Source organism: Suricata suricatta, chromosome 3 (assembly GCF_006229205.1).
Source record: "Suricata suricatta isolate VVHF042 chromosome 3, meerkat_22Aug2017_6uvM2_HiC, whole genome shotgun sequence".
Taxonomy (NCBI): domain Eukaryota; kingdom Metazoa; phylum Chordata; class Mammalia; order Carnivora; family Herpestidae; genus Suricata; species Suricata suricatta.
In genome coordinates this window covers 169807611-169828141 of record NC_043702.1, presented here as the reverse complement: position 1 = coordinate 169828141, position 20531 = coordinate 169807611, and the positions used below count along the sequence as shown (strand labels likewise).

At 44.1% G+C, this 20531-nt stretch overlaps 1 protein-coding gene across 3 annotated transcripts in view; it reads left to right on the top strand.

Moving 5' to 3' along the window:
* Positions 1 to 20531, top strand: part of ATF6 (activating transcription factor 6) — a 185037-nt gene that overhangs the window by 35762 nt on the left and 128744 nt on the right. For all 3 annotated transcript variants that reach the window (XM_029935730.1, XM_029935732.1, XM_029935729.1), the window contains exons 8-9: positions 9040 to 9225; positions 10324 to 10415. In XM_029935730.1, coding sequence (XP_029791590.1) covers positions 9040 to 9225; positions 10324 to 10415 — 278 coding nt within the window. The remainder of the gene's footprint in view (positions 1 to 9039; positions 9226 to 10323; positions 10416 to 20531) is intronic.

Sequence of the window (20531 nt, the reverse complement as noted above, 5' to 3'; positions counted from 1 at the left end):
AAAATTTTTCGTGCAGCATTCTTTAATGCATTCTGCATTAAAAAAACAAACAAACCAAAAGAGACATTAAAAAAATTTTTTAAATAAAAATAATTTTTTTTAAATAAAAAATTTTTTAATGTTTATTTATTTTTGAGAGAGAGAGAGAGAGTGTGAGGGGGAGGGGAGGGGCAGAGAGAGGAGACACAGAACCAGAAGCAGGCTCCTGGCTCTGAGCTAGCTCTCAGCACAGAGTCCGACGTGAGGTTCGAACCCACGAACCATGAGATCATGACCCGAGCCGAAGTCGGCCGCTTTACCAACTGAGCCACCCACGTACTTGAAGAGACTTTTTTTTTCAGGTTTATATATTTAATTTTGAGAGAGCATGCATGCATGTGCAAGCCGGGGAGGGGCAGAGAGAGTGAGGGAGAGGATCGCACCTGTCAGCGCAGAGCCTGACTCTGGGCTCCATCTCAGGAACCGTGAGATCGTGGCCTGAGCCGAAATCAAGAAACCGTAATAGACCCTTAACCACAGAGACCAAACAGAGAGTTGATGAAGGGAGGATGGGGGATGGGCTAGATGAGTGACAGGTAGTGTGTTGAGCACCGGGTGTTGGATGTACGTGATGAATTGTTAAATTCTCCTGAAAGCAATACCAGATTATATATTAACTAACTAGAATTTATATACAAATTTGAAGAAAAATAAAAAAAAGTAAAGTTGCAGAAACAGAATTCTCCAGAGAGCACCCATGTACCTTTACCCATTCACCTGTTAACGTTTTACCCCATTTGCTTTATTAGTTTGTTCTGTGTGCCTGTCTGTCCATCTACACACACATTTGGTTTTTCCCACAAACTGTTGTAGAGTAAGTCACTTATAGTCCTTTACCACTGAGTATTTCATGTGTATTTTTTCAGGGTGAGGATAATCTCTTACATACCCACAGTATAATCAACTTTGTAAATTTACATTTGTAAAATACTTCTATCAGCTGTCAGCATTACAGTTTTATCAGCTGACGTAAGAATATCCTCTATTGAAACTCTTCCCTGTCAATATCGGAGCCAGGCTAGGCCAGATGCTGCATTTGGTGGTTGTCTTTTCTTCACTTCTTTCAGTCTGGAACATTTCCGTAATCTTTGTCCTTTTGACTCTTTAGAAGAATCTGGCTCTTTTCTAATATAGTTTTGATAAGAACTTTACATTCATATTGGCTTATAAATCATTTATTTTTACATAGTCCTTTTTGATTCTTACAAAATCCTTGTAGAGTGGGTAATACTGATTCCCATTTTTCCATGGAAGGAATCAGTTGACTGGGTGTTTTAGCCAAGGTCGTGTCGCGCAGGTGGCTGTATTGATAATGTCGTGTGTGCCACACTCGTCTATGTGCCCGACTCGTAGATACTTAAACCTCCTAGCGGCCCTTTGAGGTGAACGAGAGCCCCGATACAGAGTAAGGGGCGCACCGAGGGGTCTCGGAGGAGCGTGAATTAGCTGCTTATACTTGGGCTGTTTTTCAGCTTATGCAGTGATTAAATGTGATTCCCAGATTTTGTCTGTTTTTGTTTTGTAAGTCATTTTAAAAATTTACAGTCTGGGGCCGCCTGGGTGGCTCAGTCGGTGAAGCGTCCGACTTCGGCTCAGGTCATGATCTTACGGTTTGTGGGTTTGAGGCCCGCGTCGGGCTCTGTGCTGACGGCTAGCTCAGAGCCTGCAGCCTGCTTCTGATTCCATTTCTCCCTCTTTCTCTGACCCTCCCCCACTCATGCTCTGTTTCTCTCTGTCTCAATGATAAATAAACATAAAATTAAGAAAAAATAAAATTTACAGTCTGAAAATAGGAGCTGGGATGTGGGCAGAGATTTTCAATATTGCTTGATTTGCACAATTTATCTGAGCAGCTGTGGTGCACATTGGTGATGGGGTTAACAATTTTTGCCTCCTCACTCCATCTGTTCATAGCTGCAGGGCAGTGCCCCTCACTGAAACTTACGTGTGTGTGTGTGTGTGTGTGTGTGTGTGTGTGTGTGTGTGTAGTTTACAAGGAACCTCGTGTCCATTCGTTGTGTGACCCTCACCTCAGTCATCTGACCTGCTCCGCCTGAGTTAGGGTTCCAGCCTAGGCCTTGTCTCTGTCCAGCGCTGTTGTCACTTCTCTGTGCTCCATTAACAGGGCTTTACTTTGAAGGCAGCCTTGATGCAGCGTGAATTTCAAAGTATTACGTCTTCAAACTTGGTGCCCCCTTTTTTCTCCCTCTACAAATGTGTCTTCTTAATTTGCAAAGATTTTCAGCTGGTGGTGTTAAGTCTTGAGAGACAAAGTATACAGCTGATCTTAGGCGAATAATTGGTGATCTCAAAATGTACGGCAGAGTTAGTCTTATTGATACCCTAGGATGCAGTAGTCACTTCTGTGATGTGTGCTAATTCAGTGTACGTGGTGAGCGTCAGTACTGGGACTGTTGTGGTTTTCGACTGAATGAGACCTCTAGGGCTTAACGGAGGGGCTGTCAGGGTTTTGCCCACAATCCACAGTAAGAAATGTGTTTTACGTCTTTCTTGACACACAGCCTAGTGACACAGTAAGTAAGCTCTCACCACATTTAAAGCATCTGTTTCCTTTTATTTTACCGTGTGCTTTTCTGTTAAGTTTTTCTTAAGGCTCTTACGAACCACTAAATTTATCATACTACTTGATATTGGGTTATAATAGGTTCAAAAACACTATTCTGGTCTCACCCCCTTTTATTACTGCCGTGAAAATAGGTTGTGGGAGAAGGAACAACTCTTCTAAGATCTTCCGGTTGCGTCCCTGCAGTGCTAGAGCAGGAATGAAGGACGCCCGGTTTCCGGTACTGGACTGTCCTCTGGTGGCTTCAGTTACTATGACTCTTACGTAGCTGCTCCAGTTATCTCCAGGGCCGCGTGAGGCGGAGGAAACCGCTCCGAGCACCTCTGATGGCCCCTGTGCAGAGGACGCCCTCCATCCTGCGGGAGCTTGTGCCCGACGGCGCGGCTGCCCCAGGAGCGGCTGGTGGATGCTCCTGCCTTCGCCTTGCTTTCTTTTTTTAAAATGTTTATTTATTTTTGAGAGAGAGAGACAAAATGTGAGCAGGGGAGGGGCAGAGAGAGAGACACACACACACAGAATCAGAAACAGGCTCCAGGCCCCGAGCTGTCAGCATAGATCCCGACATGGGGCTCGAACCCATGAACTATGAGATTATGACCAGACACTTAACTGAGTGAGCTACCCGGGCGCCCTCTGCCTTGGCCTTTCTTCTGGTCCTTTGCCATCGCTCAGAACAGGAGATTGCGTAGGGCAGCCTGGACCTACAGCTAGCAGGGGCCATGTCTTGTCCTGCTCAGGAATGTCCAAAGGCATTCTGCATTAAACAAAAAGTTTGTAGGGTGAAGATTATTGCCTTGACTCTGCCAGTTAAATGGCTCAGGTTGCCAGTAATGAAGCTTCTTTATTTAATATTTGGTGACCAGGAACCGGGTATAACACACACACAACTTAATAGAAAGGATAAAATGAAAATTTGCCTGTCATGCAATTTCAGAAGAGTACAGTTTCCCCTTTTCTGTTTTGAACACGTTTTTGAGAAAAAGGGAGTTTGTATATGTGTCTATTATTTAAAGAGTTTTTTTTTTAGGTTTATTTTCAGAGAGACAGAGACAGTGTGAGTGGAGGAGTGGCAAAGAGGGTGGGAGAGAGAGCGTCCTAAGCAGGCTCCTGAATGTCAGCACAGAGCCTGATGTGGGGCTCAAACCCATGAAACCGTGAGATCATGACCTGAGCCAAAATCAAGAGTCAGATGCTTAGTCTACTGAGCCCTCCAGGCACCTCTTTCTTTCTTTTTTAAGTTTATTTATTTATTTTGAGAGAGAGAAAGGGAGAAGGTGAGAGAGAATCCTAAGGAGGCTTCAGTGTAGAGCCAGACCTGGGGCTCAACCTCATGAACCATGAGATTGTGACCAAAAGCAAGAGTCGGAAGCCTAACTGACTGAGCCACCCAGGTGCCCTGAAAAGAGTTTTTATTTTTATTTATATATTTTTTAAGAGTTAATTTTTGTGTAATCTCTATACCCAGCATGGGGCTCAAACTCACAACCCTGAGACCAAGGAGTAGCATGCTCCACTGACTGAGCCAGCCAGGCACCCAAAAAAGGGAGTATTCTTAAGATTCCCAATGGGGCGCCTGGGTGGCTCAGTTGGTTAAGCGTCCGGCTTCAGCTCAGGTCATGATCTCACAGTTCATGGGTTCGAGCCCTGCTTTGGGCTCCGTGCTGACAGCTAGCTCAGAGCCTGGAGCCTGCTTCAGATTCTGTGTCTACTTATCTCTCTGCCCCTCCCTTGCTCGTACTGTCTCTCTCTGTCTCTCAAAAATAAATAAAAAACAAAAAAAATTCCCAAGCGAAATCAAATTAAAATATTTAATTGATTTGAATATTTAAAGTTGCCACAAATTAAATTTGCTAATGATTTTAGCCGTATTCATTTTTTTAGAATGTATTTATAAATGTATTTAGTGTGACGCACAATAATGTATATGTTAGAAATGCATGAGAAAATTTACTTTGGCTTTTAAATCAATTTCAAATAGACAAAGCTGCTTTCTTTCTTTATTTAATAGAAAAATTGGGTTGTCTAGTACGATAAAGAGGTTAATCAGTGACCATTTTTGCTTTATGTGTCTGTTCAGAGGGAGAGATTCAACGAAATAAGAAATAGAACCAAGGGGATGGTGCTCATTAAGCCCGTGATTCACCCATCCTGACCGGTGCTTGATCTGGCTTGAGTTTGTGCGAGGTGCTGGAATGTGTTTCTTAGCATTAAAGTACCCTGTTTTAGGGGCTCCGGGGTGGCTCAGTCGGTTGAGCGTCCGACTTCAGCTCAGGTAATTATCTTACCGCTTGTGGGTTCGAGCCCTGTGTCAGGCTCTGTGCTGACAGCTCAGAACCTGGAACCTGCTTTGGATTCTGTGTCTTTCTCTCTCTCTCTCTAAAAAATGGATAAATGTTAAAAAAATTAAAAAGAATATCCTATTTTAATATCTTTGATTTATAGCCATACGGGACTTTGAAGCTCATTTCTTAGCAACGTCACAGAATCAAGGGTCTAGATGGTCTATTTTACTTATAAGAAGAACATACTATAGTGTCAGTCAGTTGTGAACTTTTAAAATTAAAAAACAAAATGCAAACGGATTTGGAGTTTTGACTCTTGAATGGGTCGAGCCCTCAAAAGTACATGTCCGTTTGTGAAAGCCCTCTTTTCCACAAGTCTTTCTTGCAGTCAAGTGTTCGTTTAATAATGCAACACCATATTTTACAGCGTAGTGGCACTAAACAGAATATTTTACAGCCATGAAGTCTCTCTTTTTCCTGCTCCCAAGGCACAGGGCCGCTGCGAGAGTTGTGTGGGGCCGGGCGATCAGCTGTTGGCTCCTTTCCGTCCCGGCAGAGCCTGTGACAGCCCCGAAGGGCGGTGTGCCGGCGGGTTAAGGAGCCAGAGGACTGACTGCATGTTTTCAGACTGCTAGCACAGGAGAGGGAGCGCCTAGAGCCAGGGTTTCCATAGCCTTCCTTTCCTGAGGGGCGCACAAGGAACGTAAGCGAGGGGGTGACGAGGCGAGGGCTGTGACCGGGGCTTCCCGTTTGGCACCAGCGTGCTGCTGTCCCCGAGGTTGTGCGCGGCGCTGCGGGGCGGCCGCCCTGCCCCAGCCGTGGGACGTCTCCTCTCCAACCGTGGATCGAATGAGACTTATTTGAAAGAATCTTGAAAACTCTAGTAATTTCCACAAGAGGAGATTGCTGTAGAACATGAAGATAATTGAAATACCACGCTGCCCTTCTCACTGCATGTCAGAGATGATCATCATACATTCGGGGCGCCTGGGGGGCTCAGTCGGTTCAGCGTCCGGCTCTTGGTTTCAGCTCAGGTCATGATCTCCCGTTTCGGTGAGTTTGAGCCCTGCATTGGGCTCCATGCTGACAGTGCGGAACCTGCTTGGGATTCTCTTTCTCTTTCTGTTTCTCTCTGCCACTTTTCCACTCATTCTCTCTGTCTCTCTCAAAATGAATAAACAACAAAAAAAGATAATCATAATACATTGTATGCAAAAATCAGTATACAAAATAGTAATTATAGTGTAGCTTTTCTTATAGAATACCCCCCACCAGAAACACAAACACCATGGGTGTGTGTGTGTGTGTGTGTGTGTGTGTGTGGTCTGAAAATCATAATTTTTTGGCCTAGGAAATACAGAATAATTTAAATATTATATATTCAAATAGCTGAAGATAGCTTGCTGAGATGTAAAGTTGAAACTTTTATGTTTGGTAGTTCCTGTGGGTTTCACTTATTTCTATTCTCTATCCTTTGTGTTTATGGGTAGTTTTGAGTATTTATTTTCAGAACTATTGTATCCTTTTCTGTGGGAAGAAATGAATGGCCGCAGGTGGTTTTCATTTTTTTTTAGCCTGAGGCATGTGCGCTGACAGCCTTTGGAACCTGAATGCTGTATAATGTGCAGGTGCTTTTATTGTTTATAGAAATTCCTAATCCTTGTTTGAAATTTATTAAATGGTGTGCCATCTGTAAGCCTCCCTAAATTCCACCGATTGATTAGCCTTCAAAGTAAGGTTGCCTTTTATCTAACGTTAGTGTAAACCCTCCCATCTGGGAACCTTCTCTTTCATGCGCGTGTCCAGGGTTCTGTATACGCCAGCTCTCCGGTGCGGAGTATGAATTATGGACCCTGGCATTCGCAGTAACCACGAAGAGCACTAAGAATAACAGTAGACTGAACAAAGCGCCATTGTCCAGACACTGGCGTGATGTGGTGAGTAATCACCCGTCTTGGCTTGGCCGCCGCTGCTAGCGTATGTGCTTGTGCACGGCCTTATCAAACAGTGACACGGCTGTTCCTTAGGGCAGGGTCACTTAGGAGGTGGAGGCCCCCCCCCCCCGCCCCCCAAGGAGAGAGAAAAAGAGGAGAGAAGACTTCAAGGTCACCTGGATGTATGCCCAGGTGCCTGCAGTTCCCATGACCTTGTAGACTGAGACAGCTCAATGAGACTGCATGTTTTTGTGTGTTACCATATATGGGAGACAGAGAAATAGAAAATGTATTAAAAAACTATGCCATGTGATGGGGGCCGCTCAGTTCTTTGGGTACAAACCCACCTGAGTGGTGCAGGCTCGAGTGAAAGTTGCCTTCTGGAAAGAAAAGCCTCGGTGTCCCGACTCTCTGTGCAAGAATCCTGTGACAATGACGGTTCTGTAAATCAGCGGTTCTAGGACGTGTCAGTCATAGGAAGGAGAAAAAGAGAAAAACACCCTCTTTTGACGTCTCCTGTAGTTTTTTTTCCTGGTTTCTGATTGAAAGTCTGTTGACAGTATTTGGTGCAGAGAGATTGGCTTTGGCTCTTTCGGGGAGATGTTGTATTGGGTTGCAATTGTGTTGTTATTTTAAAAGAAACCACTATTAAGTTATTTAATTCTATGGACTGGTCTCATTAGGTTATTGAAAGCCACAGAGTGGAATGTTTTTTTTTTTTTAATCTATACAGAACATATAAAGTCTTTAATTCAGTCATCTGTGTTCTTAAAATAATCAATATTATTTGGTGCTTTTTTATGGACTTAATTTTGCTGCCTCACCCTCTGCCTCAAATAAATTAGACTAATGCTGTAACAAATAGGTTCCATAAGTTCTCATTTACAAAACATGACAAAAATAATTTTTCTCAGTAAGTTTTGATTATGGAAGATATTGTGGGTAGTAAGCAAAAATGTAGAATTACATAGTTTTGGCTCCTAATGTAAAAAATCTAGGTCGAGAGAGTTAACACTCATGAAACAGTTGAGAGCATTAGAGTGTTCAGGTGTATTTTCCGAAATATGAGGGCCTAAGACGTGCAGGAAAGATGGTGTAGCATAGAGCGTGGAGGATCCCGAGAATTAGGTTAGTGGAGGAGACCGCGCTACAAATCGGAGGAAATGGTATGCGTGAAGGGATGAATCAGGTATGTGTGGAGATCGGGGTGTGGCCTCAAGTGATAAGAGTTTGGGTGTGGGATTGAATAGTTGTTGGGTTAGAGCAGAAGGTGTGGTTATGTAGGGGGGTGGCCACATTATGGAGGGCCTTGAGAACAGGTGGCCAGCTATGATGCATGAATAGTTTGGTTTTGCGAAAGAATAGCACGTTTCTTTTTGTTTTTGTTTTGGCGGCTAAGGATCTTGCAGATGGTCAATAAGAAGAGATTGGAGACCACTGAAAATACTTAGAAAACTACTGCAGTAGGTCTGCGGACGGGTGAATAAGTGCCCGCTTGAAGCAGGGTTTGGCGGGGGCGGTGGCTGCAGGAACAGAGGGAATGAAGTAACTGAGACAGTGTCCCTAGAAGAAACTTGGACATTAGCATATCCTCAGTGCATATTTAGTGAGTGAATCAGGTTGAAAGAGGGAATAGATGTGGGGAATAAGTAAGTAAATGGTCACTTCCTCTTAGAGATCATGCGAGGTATTTATGACAGGGAAAAGATGTATAGATAAATCCAGATAGAGGGAGACGGTGAGTTCAGCTCGTGCACGTGCACGCTGAATTTAAGTGGTGGTAACTTTGCAAGTAGAAGCAGCCTTATAAGAAATTGGACGTGGCGTTCTGGAAGACAGTCCGTTTAGGGCCTGAGTCTAAAGGTGTGTGGATATGTACATGCATGTGTGTGTCAGGGCACTTTTTGAGTTTCGTTTTTCTTTTTTTTTCCCCGAGTGAGTTTCTAAAGGGAAAAATTGGAAGATCAATAAATAAGCCTTAGAAAACATCAGGAGAAATCATTTAACATTTAGGTTTTACAAGGCCTTACTTAATCACTTGATTTCATTTTACTTAGTTTAATAATATTTTTTGAAACCTGTTTTAAAACAACCAGCACCCTGTGTTTTGAACAGTTTGTTTAAAAATAATCGTGGAACTCAGTATACTCTGATCTGGTTCTAAAATCGGAGTATTTTGATTCGTTGTAACTTTTCCTAGATTGCTGTTCTGAGGAGGCAGCAACGGATGATCAAAAACCGGGAGTCCGCCTGCCAGTCTCGCAAGAAGAAGAAGGAGTACATGCTGGGCTTGGAGGCCAGGCTGAAGGCCGCGCTCTCGGAGAACGAGCAGCTCAAGAGGGAGAACGGCTCGCTCAGGAGGCAGCTGGACGAGGTGGTGTCAGAGGTGAGGCGGCGGCGCAGCCCCCTGGGGTGGGTCCAAGCCTCCCGCCTGCCTGAGAAACCGTTGGAAACGGTGCGTCCAGATCGTGTAAAATAAGAGGACTAGGTGGAAGAGGCTGGTCCACCCTGAAGCGTTTGCAGGCGGAATAAAGCAGTGGGAAGAGGAGCCTGGGACTGCGCCTCCCGGTCTGCGCTCAGAGCTGTTTCCCCGGGAGCCGTCTCTTTCCGACTAAATCACTGCGAGGACCCGAAGTAGTCCCGCCAGGCCTTTCCTTTTATTTTTTTATTAAAAAAACTTTTTGTATGTTTATTATTGCAACAGAGAAACAGAGTATGAGCAGGGGAGGGGCAGAGAGAGAGGGAGACACAGAATCCCAAGCAGGCTCTGGGCTCCCAGCTGTCAGCACAGAACCCAATGTGGGGCTTGAACCCACAAACCGTGAGATCATGACCTGAGCCAAAGCCAGATGCTCAACGGACTGAGCCACCCAGGCGCCTCCAGGTCTTTCCTTTTAAAAAAGAAAACACAAAATAAAAAAATTTTAAATCTTTTCTCTGTCCACGTGACCCCCATTATGTTTTTTGCATGTGGTTACCATGCTGGGCCCGGTACACCGACCTTCTCCTTGATTCTGTTCATAGGAAGCGCGCAGGTTCAGGGTTTCCCGCGGCCCGAGCCCCCTGGACGCCTGTGCCCAAGGCGCGGGGCTCCTCAGGGCTCTGCCTTCCCTGAGCACAGGGGCTGCTCCACCACGTGCAGAGATTTAAGAGACGGGGGACACGCTACAGATGTGTTTGAAAATCCTGTGAGGACCCATAGACGTGTTAAATGGTTGAACTTTGTCCTTGGGGGACAGGAAAGCGCCACAGTGGCCGCTGCGTTTCTTCCCTGCCGCCCCTTCTCTGCTGCCGTCAGGAAGCTTGGACGGCCGTGCTCTGGTCTTGTGAGAAGTTACTGTTCTCCCCTCTGAGGGTGACTGGTTTTTTTTTTTTTAAACTATTCTTATAACTGGTGAAGAGGAGTGTGCTTTTCTTAGCTGTTGCTTTTTGTGAGATTAGTGTGTGATTTAACTGTATTTAACATGGTGGTTATTTCTCTTAGAACCAGAGGCTCAAAGTGCCTAATTCGAAACGAAGAGCTGTCTGTGTGATGGTGGTGTTGGCGTTCATAGTGCTCAACTATGGGCCCATGAGGTGAGTGTGTGGCTGCTTAGTTTGGATACAGATGCTAAACATTTTAGTTCTCATTATTTTCACCACTAGTCATGAGCTAGGGAAAACTTCAGAGACCGTATTTAGGTAAGAAGAAAGGAGAAAGATTGGCCTCTCTTCCTTATTCTTCACCTAGGCCTGGTGGAAAATTCATGTCATGTAATGAAGAAAGCTTAAGTTATCAAACAGATCAGCGGTGAGGCAGAGTTCGAGCCCCGCGTCGGGCCTGGAGCCTGCTTCAGATTCCGTGTCTCCCTCTCTCTCCGCCCCTCCCCTGCTCGTGCTCTGTCTTCTCTCTGTCTCTCTCAAAATAAATAAATAAATAAAAGAATTAAAAAATAATAATACTGAACCATTACATGTAAATGTAAATAACATTTTAATGAAAAATAACTATTTTCCAGACCCTCAAAAATTAGTGAGAAGAGTGGCGTTATTTTATTTATATTTGGCAGAAATCTTAAGAGAAGCCAGCTCTATTCTCATATCTGTTTCTTCATGCAGTCCGTTGTGATAAATTGTGGTTGAAATAAATGAAGAAAATCTAGAGTCACATAGGGATGTAGTTGAAAAGGGGAGCACCTTGCTGGTCCTTAGAAAGAATCTGGGGACCCTCAGGGCTCCGTGGGCCACTTGGAACGCCGGGGCTTCACAGACTGCTCCACAGTCTCCTGGAATGGGCATGGAGGTTATTTTGACTTCTGCATATGTGTGTGTGTGTGTGTGTGTGTGTGTGTGTGTATGTGTGTGTGTGTGTGTATATATATATATATATATATATATATACATGTATATAAAGTGTATACTAAATACACATATTAAACACATACATAAATACTTATGTTTACCTATAAAAATATAGATATGTAAAACGTATATAACATTCATATATATATAAAGAGTATTTATTGCAGGTGTATATTTATTAGAATCCAAATAGGTTGGAATTAGAACGTATGAATATCTGAAATTGGGACGGAGTCCGCCAGATTGCCTCAAGTGCTCTGTGCTCTTTTCTCATCTAGACTATTATATACGGTACTCACTCATTCAGTCAGACATACGCCATTTATTTATCGAGCACTTACTATTTGCCAGCTGGGGAGCAGGGAGCCGGGCATGCAAAGATGAATAGACGTACAGACCCGTAAGAGGATGTGTGACCAGCTGTGGCATGAGGAAGACTTAGGTAGAGGTCATGTAAAGATGCGGGCACACTCTCAGAGGGACACGGAGGTACCCAGTAACTCTGAAAATGGCAGTCTTGGAGGCTTTATGTGGTAGCATTTGGTGAACAGTAAAGAGGTTGGGGTTGGGGATACGTGTTGTCATGTAAGCCCTCCTGAGTAAATAGACATTTGGGGGGAAATGACGGATTTATTTATTTTTTTAATATCTGCTTATTTAGAGAGAGAGAGAGAGCTTGCATATGTGCACGCATGAACAGGGGAGGGGCAGAGAGAAGGAGAGAATCCCAAGCAGGCTCCACGCCCAGCACAGAGCTTGATGCAGGCCCAATTTCACAGCTGTGAGATCATGACCTGAGCTGAAATCAAGTCATGTTTAATTGACTGAGCCACTCTGTTACCCCTTAGTTATTTATTTTTGAGGGGTGGAGGGAGAGTTTGTGTGTGCACATGCATGCGTGCATGTGCGAGCAAGCCGGGGAGGGGCAGAGAGAGGGAGAGAGAGAATCCCAAGCAGGCTCTGCACTGTCGGCACAGAGCCCAACACAGGGCTCCATCCCACGAAATGTGGGATCATGACCTGAACCGGTATCGAGAGTTGAATGTGCAACCGACTGGGCCACGCAGGTGCCCAAGACTAAGACAAAATGTTTTTTTAATGAGTTAATGATTTTTACATCTGAGGATGAAGGGGGTGTGTGGGGATGGATCTCATTTCCGTGAACAGATGGATTGATTGAATTTGGAAGGAGACGATGGTCCCATTTTATCAACCAAAAAGTTAGATGGACAGTATAATCAGCAGAATTGGGAGTGGGAGAGAGCCTAAATGCTTGACATCCTGAGGAACAGCAGGAGGGAACGCGTGTCTGTCTCTTGGTGGAGGCTCTAGGAGCAGAAAGCCGAGAAGTCCTGGGCAGATTGAGGAAATGTTCAAGCTTAAAAAACATGCTTGAAAAGGCTTAGATTGAAGAAAAGCAACAAAGGGCTGGAAGGAATGAAGAAATACCAAAGTATCTTAACAGGTTGGGATTTGTCCAGACGCCAAGTGGAAGACAAAAGAAACTGGCTGCGAAACTCCTAAAAACCAGGAACTGTTTCTTCTAGAGGAAATTTGGCTCGGATGGTAAAGCCTCCAAGCTTAGGTGGCAGCACGAGGGGTCTGAAAGACTGACGGCGGCCCCCCGCTGGACGTTGGCGGTGTCGCTGGTCCGTCACGTGTGCTGCCCTGAGGCCTGCTTGATTGACCTCGTCCTTTGCAGCTTCTTCGCTTCAAGACTGAAGATCTAGTCAGGCTGGAATCTCCCAGAAGAGCACAAACTTCCCCATTGAACCTTGTTAGGACCACCTGGAACACGTTTATTGACTGACTTCCACGTTCACGGCCTTGTATATCTGTAAACCTTGAGCCTTATTGTGCTGTAATGGGTACAGAAACATACAGATGATGAGTTCCAACTGAGCTTTTCTAAGTCCCACAAAACTACGTCCAGCCAGACAAATAGACACTTTAATGAGAGGTTTCCAAAGCGTTTTAAATTTAGGGAACTGAACTCTTTGAGAACAGATCACCTTTCCATAATAAAGTTGTCAGTGTTGTTTCAGATGTTCAGTGTAGCATTGAACTTCTGTGCCGTATTGGTATGTGTCCAAGCGAAAATCTGTAACACACAAGCTTGCCGAACGTAAGTTTGCCTTGAGAAGCCTTTCCTGAAGGCACTCGGTGATGAAATGTAAATACACCTCACATCTCAAGTAGGAGAGTGTCGTGCACCAAAACGGACTCGTTTGAAGCGTTTTAGGTTACTGAATAGTCATCACACAGAAAAAGAAAATAAACCAAACAGACTTAAAAGGGTTACTTTTTCTGACCTTGTTGATGTTGTGTGGATGGTAAAGACAGCATCTAGCTGCTTCTGGCACACAGTCGATTCAAAGATGTGGCCCACTCTGGGTGGTCCATGAACTCAGTAGATCTGGGCAGCAGGGAATGGCTAACCTGGGCCAGCGTGCATTGCTAGGAAACCCTCTTCTTACTTACTCCTCGGTGGGCTTGATTCTGTGTTCATTAGTCCTGTTTTACTTTTTACTTATTTTTTTAAAAGTTTATGTATTTTTGAGAGAGGCAGAGACAGAGTGTGAGGGAGGGAGGGACAGAGTGAGCTGGAGACACAGAATCCAAAGCAGGCTCCAGGCTCTGTGCTGACAGCTCAGAGCCTGATGCAGGGCTCGAACTCATGAACCATGAGATCATGGCCTGAGCCAAAGTTGGATGCTTAACCAACCGAGCCTTCCAGGTGCCCCATGTTAGTCTTTTTTTTTTTTTTTTTTTTTTTAAATAGTCGAAGGGCTGGAGATTGAACCAGGGTCTCTTTTTTAAAAATTATCATTGAAAACTCTGCCTTCTCTACTACTGTGCCATAAAGTGTTTTTTTTCTACCACTGTCCAAGAAACCTTAAGGACTTCTGTTTTTGGTAATATAGTGGGCTAGAGGTATGGAGGAACTCTGTGCAGTTCGGTATACCAGAAAATGCTCAAAAAAAGAAATCAAAACTCTTATGTAATGGCTGAACTGAAGACAAAGTAAGTCCTTCTCAGAGGTCAGAAATTTTAAGATAGCATGAATTCATTGATAAGCTAGCATTGGAAGTGGTGCTTGTCCTAGAGTTATATACTGATCCTTTTGGTCTAGAGTCTGGCAACAGGAAAGAAAGCTCTGGGGTTCTAAAGAAAGAAGAAAGTCACAACTGAGCCCCATACCCCCTTCCCAAACCCAAATAAAGCTGGACTTAAAAAAAAAAAATGACATCTTCGTTGCTGAAAGAGGGGGAAGAAGTAGATTGTTCTACCATAGAGGGAGAGTGCTGGTAAGTACCTGTCTTGATACAGGCTTTGAGTAGACTGGAAATAAGAGAAAAAAAGTCTCCCTGAGAATTCATTATCACAAGCCTCAACTCGTGCGGGTTTGAGCCTGAATTTATACTGCTGTGTGATGCCCCCAAAAAACAAAGCAGAAATTTCACTTAAGTGGCCCTGTGTGGGCACCGCTAGGCTCCTGGCAGATACAGATGCAAACTCTTCTCAGAGGGAGACACTCTAGACATCCATCCTGAAAAGACTGCTGTGCGTACAGATCCAGTTGACCACGAGCCAACATCCCATCGCCCCCGCTAACGCATTAAACCAGCTAGGAGCCCAGGCACCATGAACAAGAGTGAGCGGAAGTAGCAGAGTCAGACTCTGAAGATGACAGGTATTTGAATCAGCAGATACAAAATGCTAACCATGTTAAACAAAACATGGAGTTAAACAATGACAAAGACACCAAAGACTCAGAATTGAGCCAGCCATTTTGAAAACATCTAGAAATGTGGTATAATAAGTTCAAAATAAAAAAACATTGACCAGGTTAAAACAACAAAACAGGCACCTTTGAAGAAAGAAATGGTCCATGGGAACACAGGGCTGAAGGAAAACAGCGTAACAGAGATGAGATGGAAAACATGACCGGTACCAAGAGATGTGAGGTCACCCCACCACAGCCGTGTAATCGAAGTGACATTGGTCAGGACTCATGCTGACTCTTGGACCTCCTCAGGTGATACCCTGCGAAGGGCACACTGTCACTCACGTGACATTCTGGCCAAGACTGTATACCTTTAATTTTACCATGAAAAAACACCAGCTAAACCTACACAGAGAGGATAATGTATAAAATAAATAGCCTACAATTTTTAGAAGTGTCAGGGTATTCAGGAAGAAGGAAAATAACCAAGTGAAGGTTTGAGACACAGAAAGGAATGGCCAACAACAAAAAAGATAGTTGTGGATGAAGCTTTTTAAGCAGTTGATGATCTGAAACATTAACGGTGTTTAGTTTGTAAGGTTGAAACAAATCGAGGTGGAAGAGTTTTCTGTACAGTGATCCCTGATAAATTGGGAAAGGTGTGATCGAAGTTAAAACACAGTTCTTATTCTTGTTTGGGAAGTAGGTAAAAACATTGATTGTTTAGACTGTTAAATTACATTAGCATTTTAAAGTTTGGGGGCGCCTGGGTGGCTCAGTCAGTGGAGCATCCGGCTTCAGCTCAGGTCATGATCTCGCGTTCATGAGTTCGAACCCCGTGTCGGGCTCTATGCTGTCAGCTAGCTCAGAGCCTGGAGCCTGTCTTCGGATTCTGTGTCTCCCTCTCTCTCTGACCTTCCTTCCCCCGCTCACGCTGTCTCTCTCTCTCTCTCTCTCAAAAATAAATAAAACATTAAAAAAATTTAAAGTTTTGGGCTAACCCTGACAAAATATAATTGAAGTGTATCATTTCAAAATCTAGTGGAAGAAACACCACTCAATGAGGTGGACAGACTCAACGCCAAAAAAAGGCATGAAAAGAGGGAAAGAAATGACTAGATTATGAAAGCACAAAATGTGATAGAAGAAATGAATCTAGAATATGATGCATAATTAGAAGACACAGGTTGTCAGACTGGAGGGGGGAAAAGGCAAAATTCCATTTTATGCTGTTTTTTTGTTTTTGTTTTTGTTTTTGTTTTAAATAAGAGAAACACCTAAAAGCATCAAGCTGCAGAAAGTCTGCGTTGAAAGTCAAGGGATGGATGGGGTGCCTGGTGGCTCGGTCCGTTAAGTGTTCGACTCTTGGTGTCAGCTTGGGTTGTGATCTCGCGATTTTGAGATGTCGTGGGGTTGAGCCCCGTGTCCCCGCTCTGCGCTGTCAGATTCTCATGGGATTCTCTCTCTCCTCTCTCTGTCTCTGCCCCACTTATGCTCACTTGCTCTAAATAAATAAATAAATAAATAAATAAATAAAAATTTTAAAAAAAGGTCAAGGGATGGAAAAAGCAAATAGTAGCCAGAAGAATCTGGAGTTGCTATATTAATATCAGAGAGAGACACTTTAAGGAGAAAGCATTATTAGATACGATCGCTTACCTATTGATTGAAAGGTTAGTTTACCAGGAAGATACAATAATTCTAAATTAGTACATAGTTTGCGATACATAGAACTTCGGGGAAGACTGCCATTCCACCGCCATAGTAGGAAATTTGCATGTACCTCTGTCTTAATAGACCACAGTGACAAGAAAACCTGCAATGTGTAAGAAGGTTTGTTATCATTATGCAACTTGATGTAATGGCCATTCAGATAAATACTGCATTTATCAACACTCAGAGGTTTTGAACTCTAGGGTGGAAATGTTAAAAAGGAGAATTGATCTGTGCTAAATCATAAAGGAAGTCCCAGCAGATTTCCGTGGACTAACGTGTAGACTGCATTCACTGTCCATGTAATTAAACTTGAACAATAACAAAAAGATAACTCTTATACTACTGAAACTCAAAAAGCATACTTCTAAGTAACTCGTAGATCAAAGGAAAAATTATAACATTATTACTGAATGGAATTAAAAATGCTGCTATCAGACCTTGTAGGAAGTATCATTGTGTGGAACAAAGCAGACTGTAGCAGAGCGTTTGCAGTATGCCTACGTGTAGATCAAGTTCAAACCAAGAAAGCTCTACGGTCTGAACGTGTGTGCATCTGTGTTAAGTTGTGGAGAAGAGCAAGGGAATTGCTACTCTAAGGTTAGAAAGCAACACAGAGCAGGTGTGACTCCCGTCGAGGCCAGCCTGGGTGTTTTTGTCCGGTGTTGCCAAATCATCCTGTTTACACACCATAAAACTTGTCACGTGCTAGTTATTTGTTGGTATATCGGTCTTCACCACTGGAGCTTTTGTGTTGTTTTCTCCCACTCCCTTTTTTGAGAAGCTGTGCCTCAGTCCCCTTCTACATCCTCAGCATCTAGCATGACGTGTACAGTTCACGGCAGACGCTAAAAACGTGCTGTACCGAGTCACCAAGAAGGATTTTGTGAGCCTGACGAGGAGAGATGGGCATTCCAGCAAAGGGAGTGCCGGGAGCAGCATTCAGAGAGGGTGGCCTTCCCCTCAGTAAGAAGCAGTCAGCAATGGCTTCTAGATCGGGCTTGACGTAGTGGAGCTGCTTAGTAAGAGTATGGTGGATGTGGCGGAGTGACCAGCCAGGTGACCGAGTGCGTGATTGGATGCGAACGAGCGTAGACTGGGGGTGGGGGGCGCTGCGGCCCGTCTGTACTTGGAGGGCATCCTATTCCCTGCAGAGGGGGGGCTTAACAGTGACCGGTGCCCGTAACGTGCCAGTGAGCACGAGGTCCCGTGGCGTGGGGCGTGTGTCTGTGGGGAGGGGAGGCCTGTGGAGAGAGTGGTCACAAGGGAGGTGTCAACAGGGAGAGTGACATTCCCGATGTGTAAGGAGAGGAGAGACCCGCTCTGCGGGGAGGGGAGGGAGCGTGGCGTGAACCAGGGGGCAGCACGGACTGGGGGAAGACATTATTTCCCCATTTCCACCGTAAAAGGTTGCCTTAAAAACCGGTAAATAACACAAGGGGGGGGGAGTTTTTTCACCTCCCGGGTCTTTTATGACTGATGACGTTTTGTGATGTTTTTCTGGTTGCATATGGTCTACGACACCTTGATTTTCACAGCTTTTCTCTTTATCTCATTAGTACTACCTTCCACATTGTAACCGTAGTTTCTTCTAATCATTTTCATACGTTTAACCTAACGGATGTTGAAATTGAGTAGGATACAGTATAAATGCTTATCTGGTTTACATTTTAGTAGGTTGAGGAAGAGATAATTTTCATTGTAGGGGGGGAGTGCTTAGTCTTCAGAATTTCTTCCTTTTGGGCCCCTGCTTCCTTAACATGGTGTTCATAGATCATACCTGGACGCCTGGGGGCTCAGTCGGTTAAGCGTCCGACTTTGGCTCAGGTCATGACCTCATGGTTTGTGAGTTCGAGCCCCACCTCGGGCTTTGTGCTGACCTCTTGGAGCCTGGAGTTTGCTTCAGAGTCTGTGTCTCCCTCTCTCTCTGCTCCTCCCCTGCTCAGGTTCTGTTTCTCTCTCAAAAATAAACAAAAAAAAATTATGCCTGCTCTTGGTCATACCAGAGGCATGGTTTTCATTGCTACTCTGTGCTGATGTGTTTCTGTTTTGTTATTTTAAATTTGTACCTCAAGACCATTTTGACATTAGGGCGGTTTAACTCTGCCCTATAACCCAGGAATCGATGTAAACCTCAGACTTGTAGATATCCAGGAAATAGGGTAGGCTGGAAAGAATGAGCAGTGTTCCTGTTAGACATTTGTAAAAATACTTCTTGGTGGAGGGAGGTTGACTTAATTTAAGAAAAGCGGGGGAAATAAAGGAAGGAAAAGGAAAATGGATTAATCTTGATGGAAGAAAAGAATTTCCAAAAGGTTCTGTTGGCAGCAATAAATTGGGTTAAAAATACTCCATCTTTATAGAACAGGGTGTTCAAAGCTGGTTGGAGAAACCTCAGTCTGAGCCCTACGCGCAGTCTGTCATTTATTGTTGTGAGTTTTGTTGACCGTTGAGGAATGACAGGGACTACAGGTTTTTAACACAGAGGTTTTGCAACATTTTCCTTGCCTCCTTAAAAGTTTGGATAAAAAAAAAAAAGTTGGGGTTATTTTTTGTTGTGGTTGTTAAATTCTCCCACAGTCGTTCTCAGCCATGGCTGTATGTTAATAACCACTAGGAAATCTTCAAAAGGGAGGAGCCGTGCCTCAACCTTGTGGAATCTGGTAGGACGGGTCTAAGTCATTTGCTCTTAAACACAGTGTTTTTCCCCGGGGAAGTATGTCCAGAGTTGAAAATTGTGGAGTGTTGTTCTTTCTCTCTCTCTCTCTACATTGGCCTCTGTAGAAATTGTAAGAGCATTTATCCACTGAATTAGAAGATAATCTGTATAAGAGCAGCTTTGTTAATCGCTGGACAGACACCTCTGTGTTTATAGGTTTGTTTTCTGTAATTGGGGAAATGGACGGACGGCTGTTGTGCACTGCGTAAGGCCACTGCACAGCTTTGTGGGAGGCACTTCTGCCTGGCGCACAGGACTGCAGTTTATAGGTCCCTTTGTTATGTTTTCTCATTTTTATTTACATTTTTTATTTTTTAAGTATAATTTTTTAATGTTTTATTTATTATTTTGAGAGAAACTAAGTGAGTGGGGAAAGGTCAGAGAGAGAGAGAGAGAGAGAGAGAGAGAGAGAGAGAGAGAGAGAGAGAGGGAGACCCAGAATCCGAAGCAGGCTGCAGGCTCTGGGCTATCAGCACAGAGCCCGATGGTGGGGCTTGAGATGTGACCTGAGTCCAACTGTGAGATGTGACCTGAGCCGAAGTCGGACGCTTAGCTGTGACCCAGGTGCCCCATTCTCCTTCCCACTTTAAAAGTCACTGGAATCATTCTCCTTTCCAGAAAATACGAAGCAGCGTCTCAAGGAGGCTTTGACCATGCTGGGTCTTAAGAAAAAATAACAAGTGTTTGAAATGGACGCTGCCTCTTCCTTGTTTGTTCCGGCTCCCCTCTCAAGAACGGAGTCTGTATAGTTTGAGACGTCAGACTTGGATGAGGAAGGGCACACCCTACCTAAGGGCCAGCCACTCTGTGGTTTGCTTGTGAGCCTGTGCTGAAGGCACAGCTGACCACAGAAAGTACGGCATCGGATTTGAGTCGTCTGGAACCGGTTAGGAAGAAAATGCCTCTATTCTAGTGTTCTCTAAGTTTGTCAGCTTTTCATCGTTTTTACAGGAAACACTCGAGCTTCTTATCCCGAGATGAGCCTGTCCCCAAATCTGGCTCTAATTTTTTTTTTCCTGTTCAATTGCTGAGCACATTTTGCTGTATGAAATCATTATTGGCTGTAGGTTAAAAGTTACTGTGTAACTTAACTGTCAGAATTCAAACTAAGTATACATGGTTTTGTTCAGCCAGATTTTAAAATGAAATCTAATTCAAGTTCTTGGCTAAAAGTACTTTGCACATTTATCAA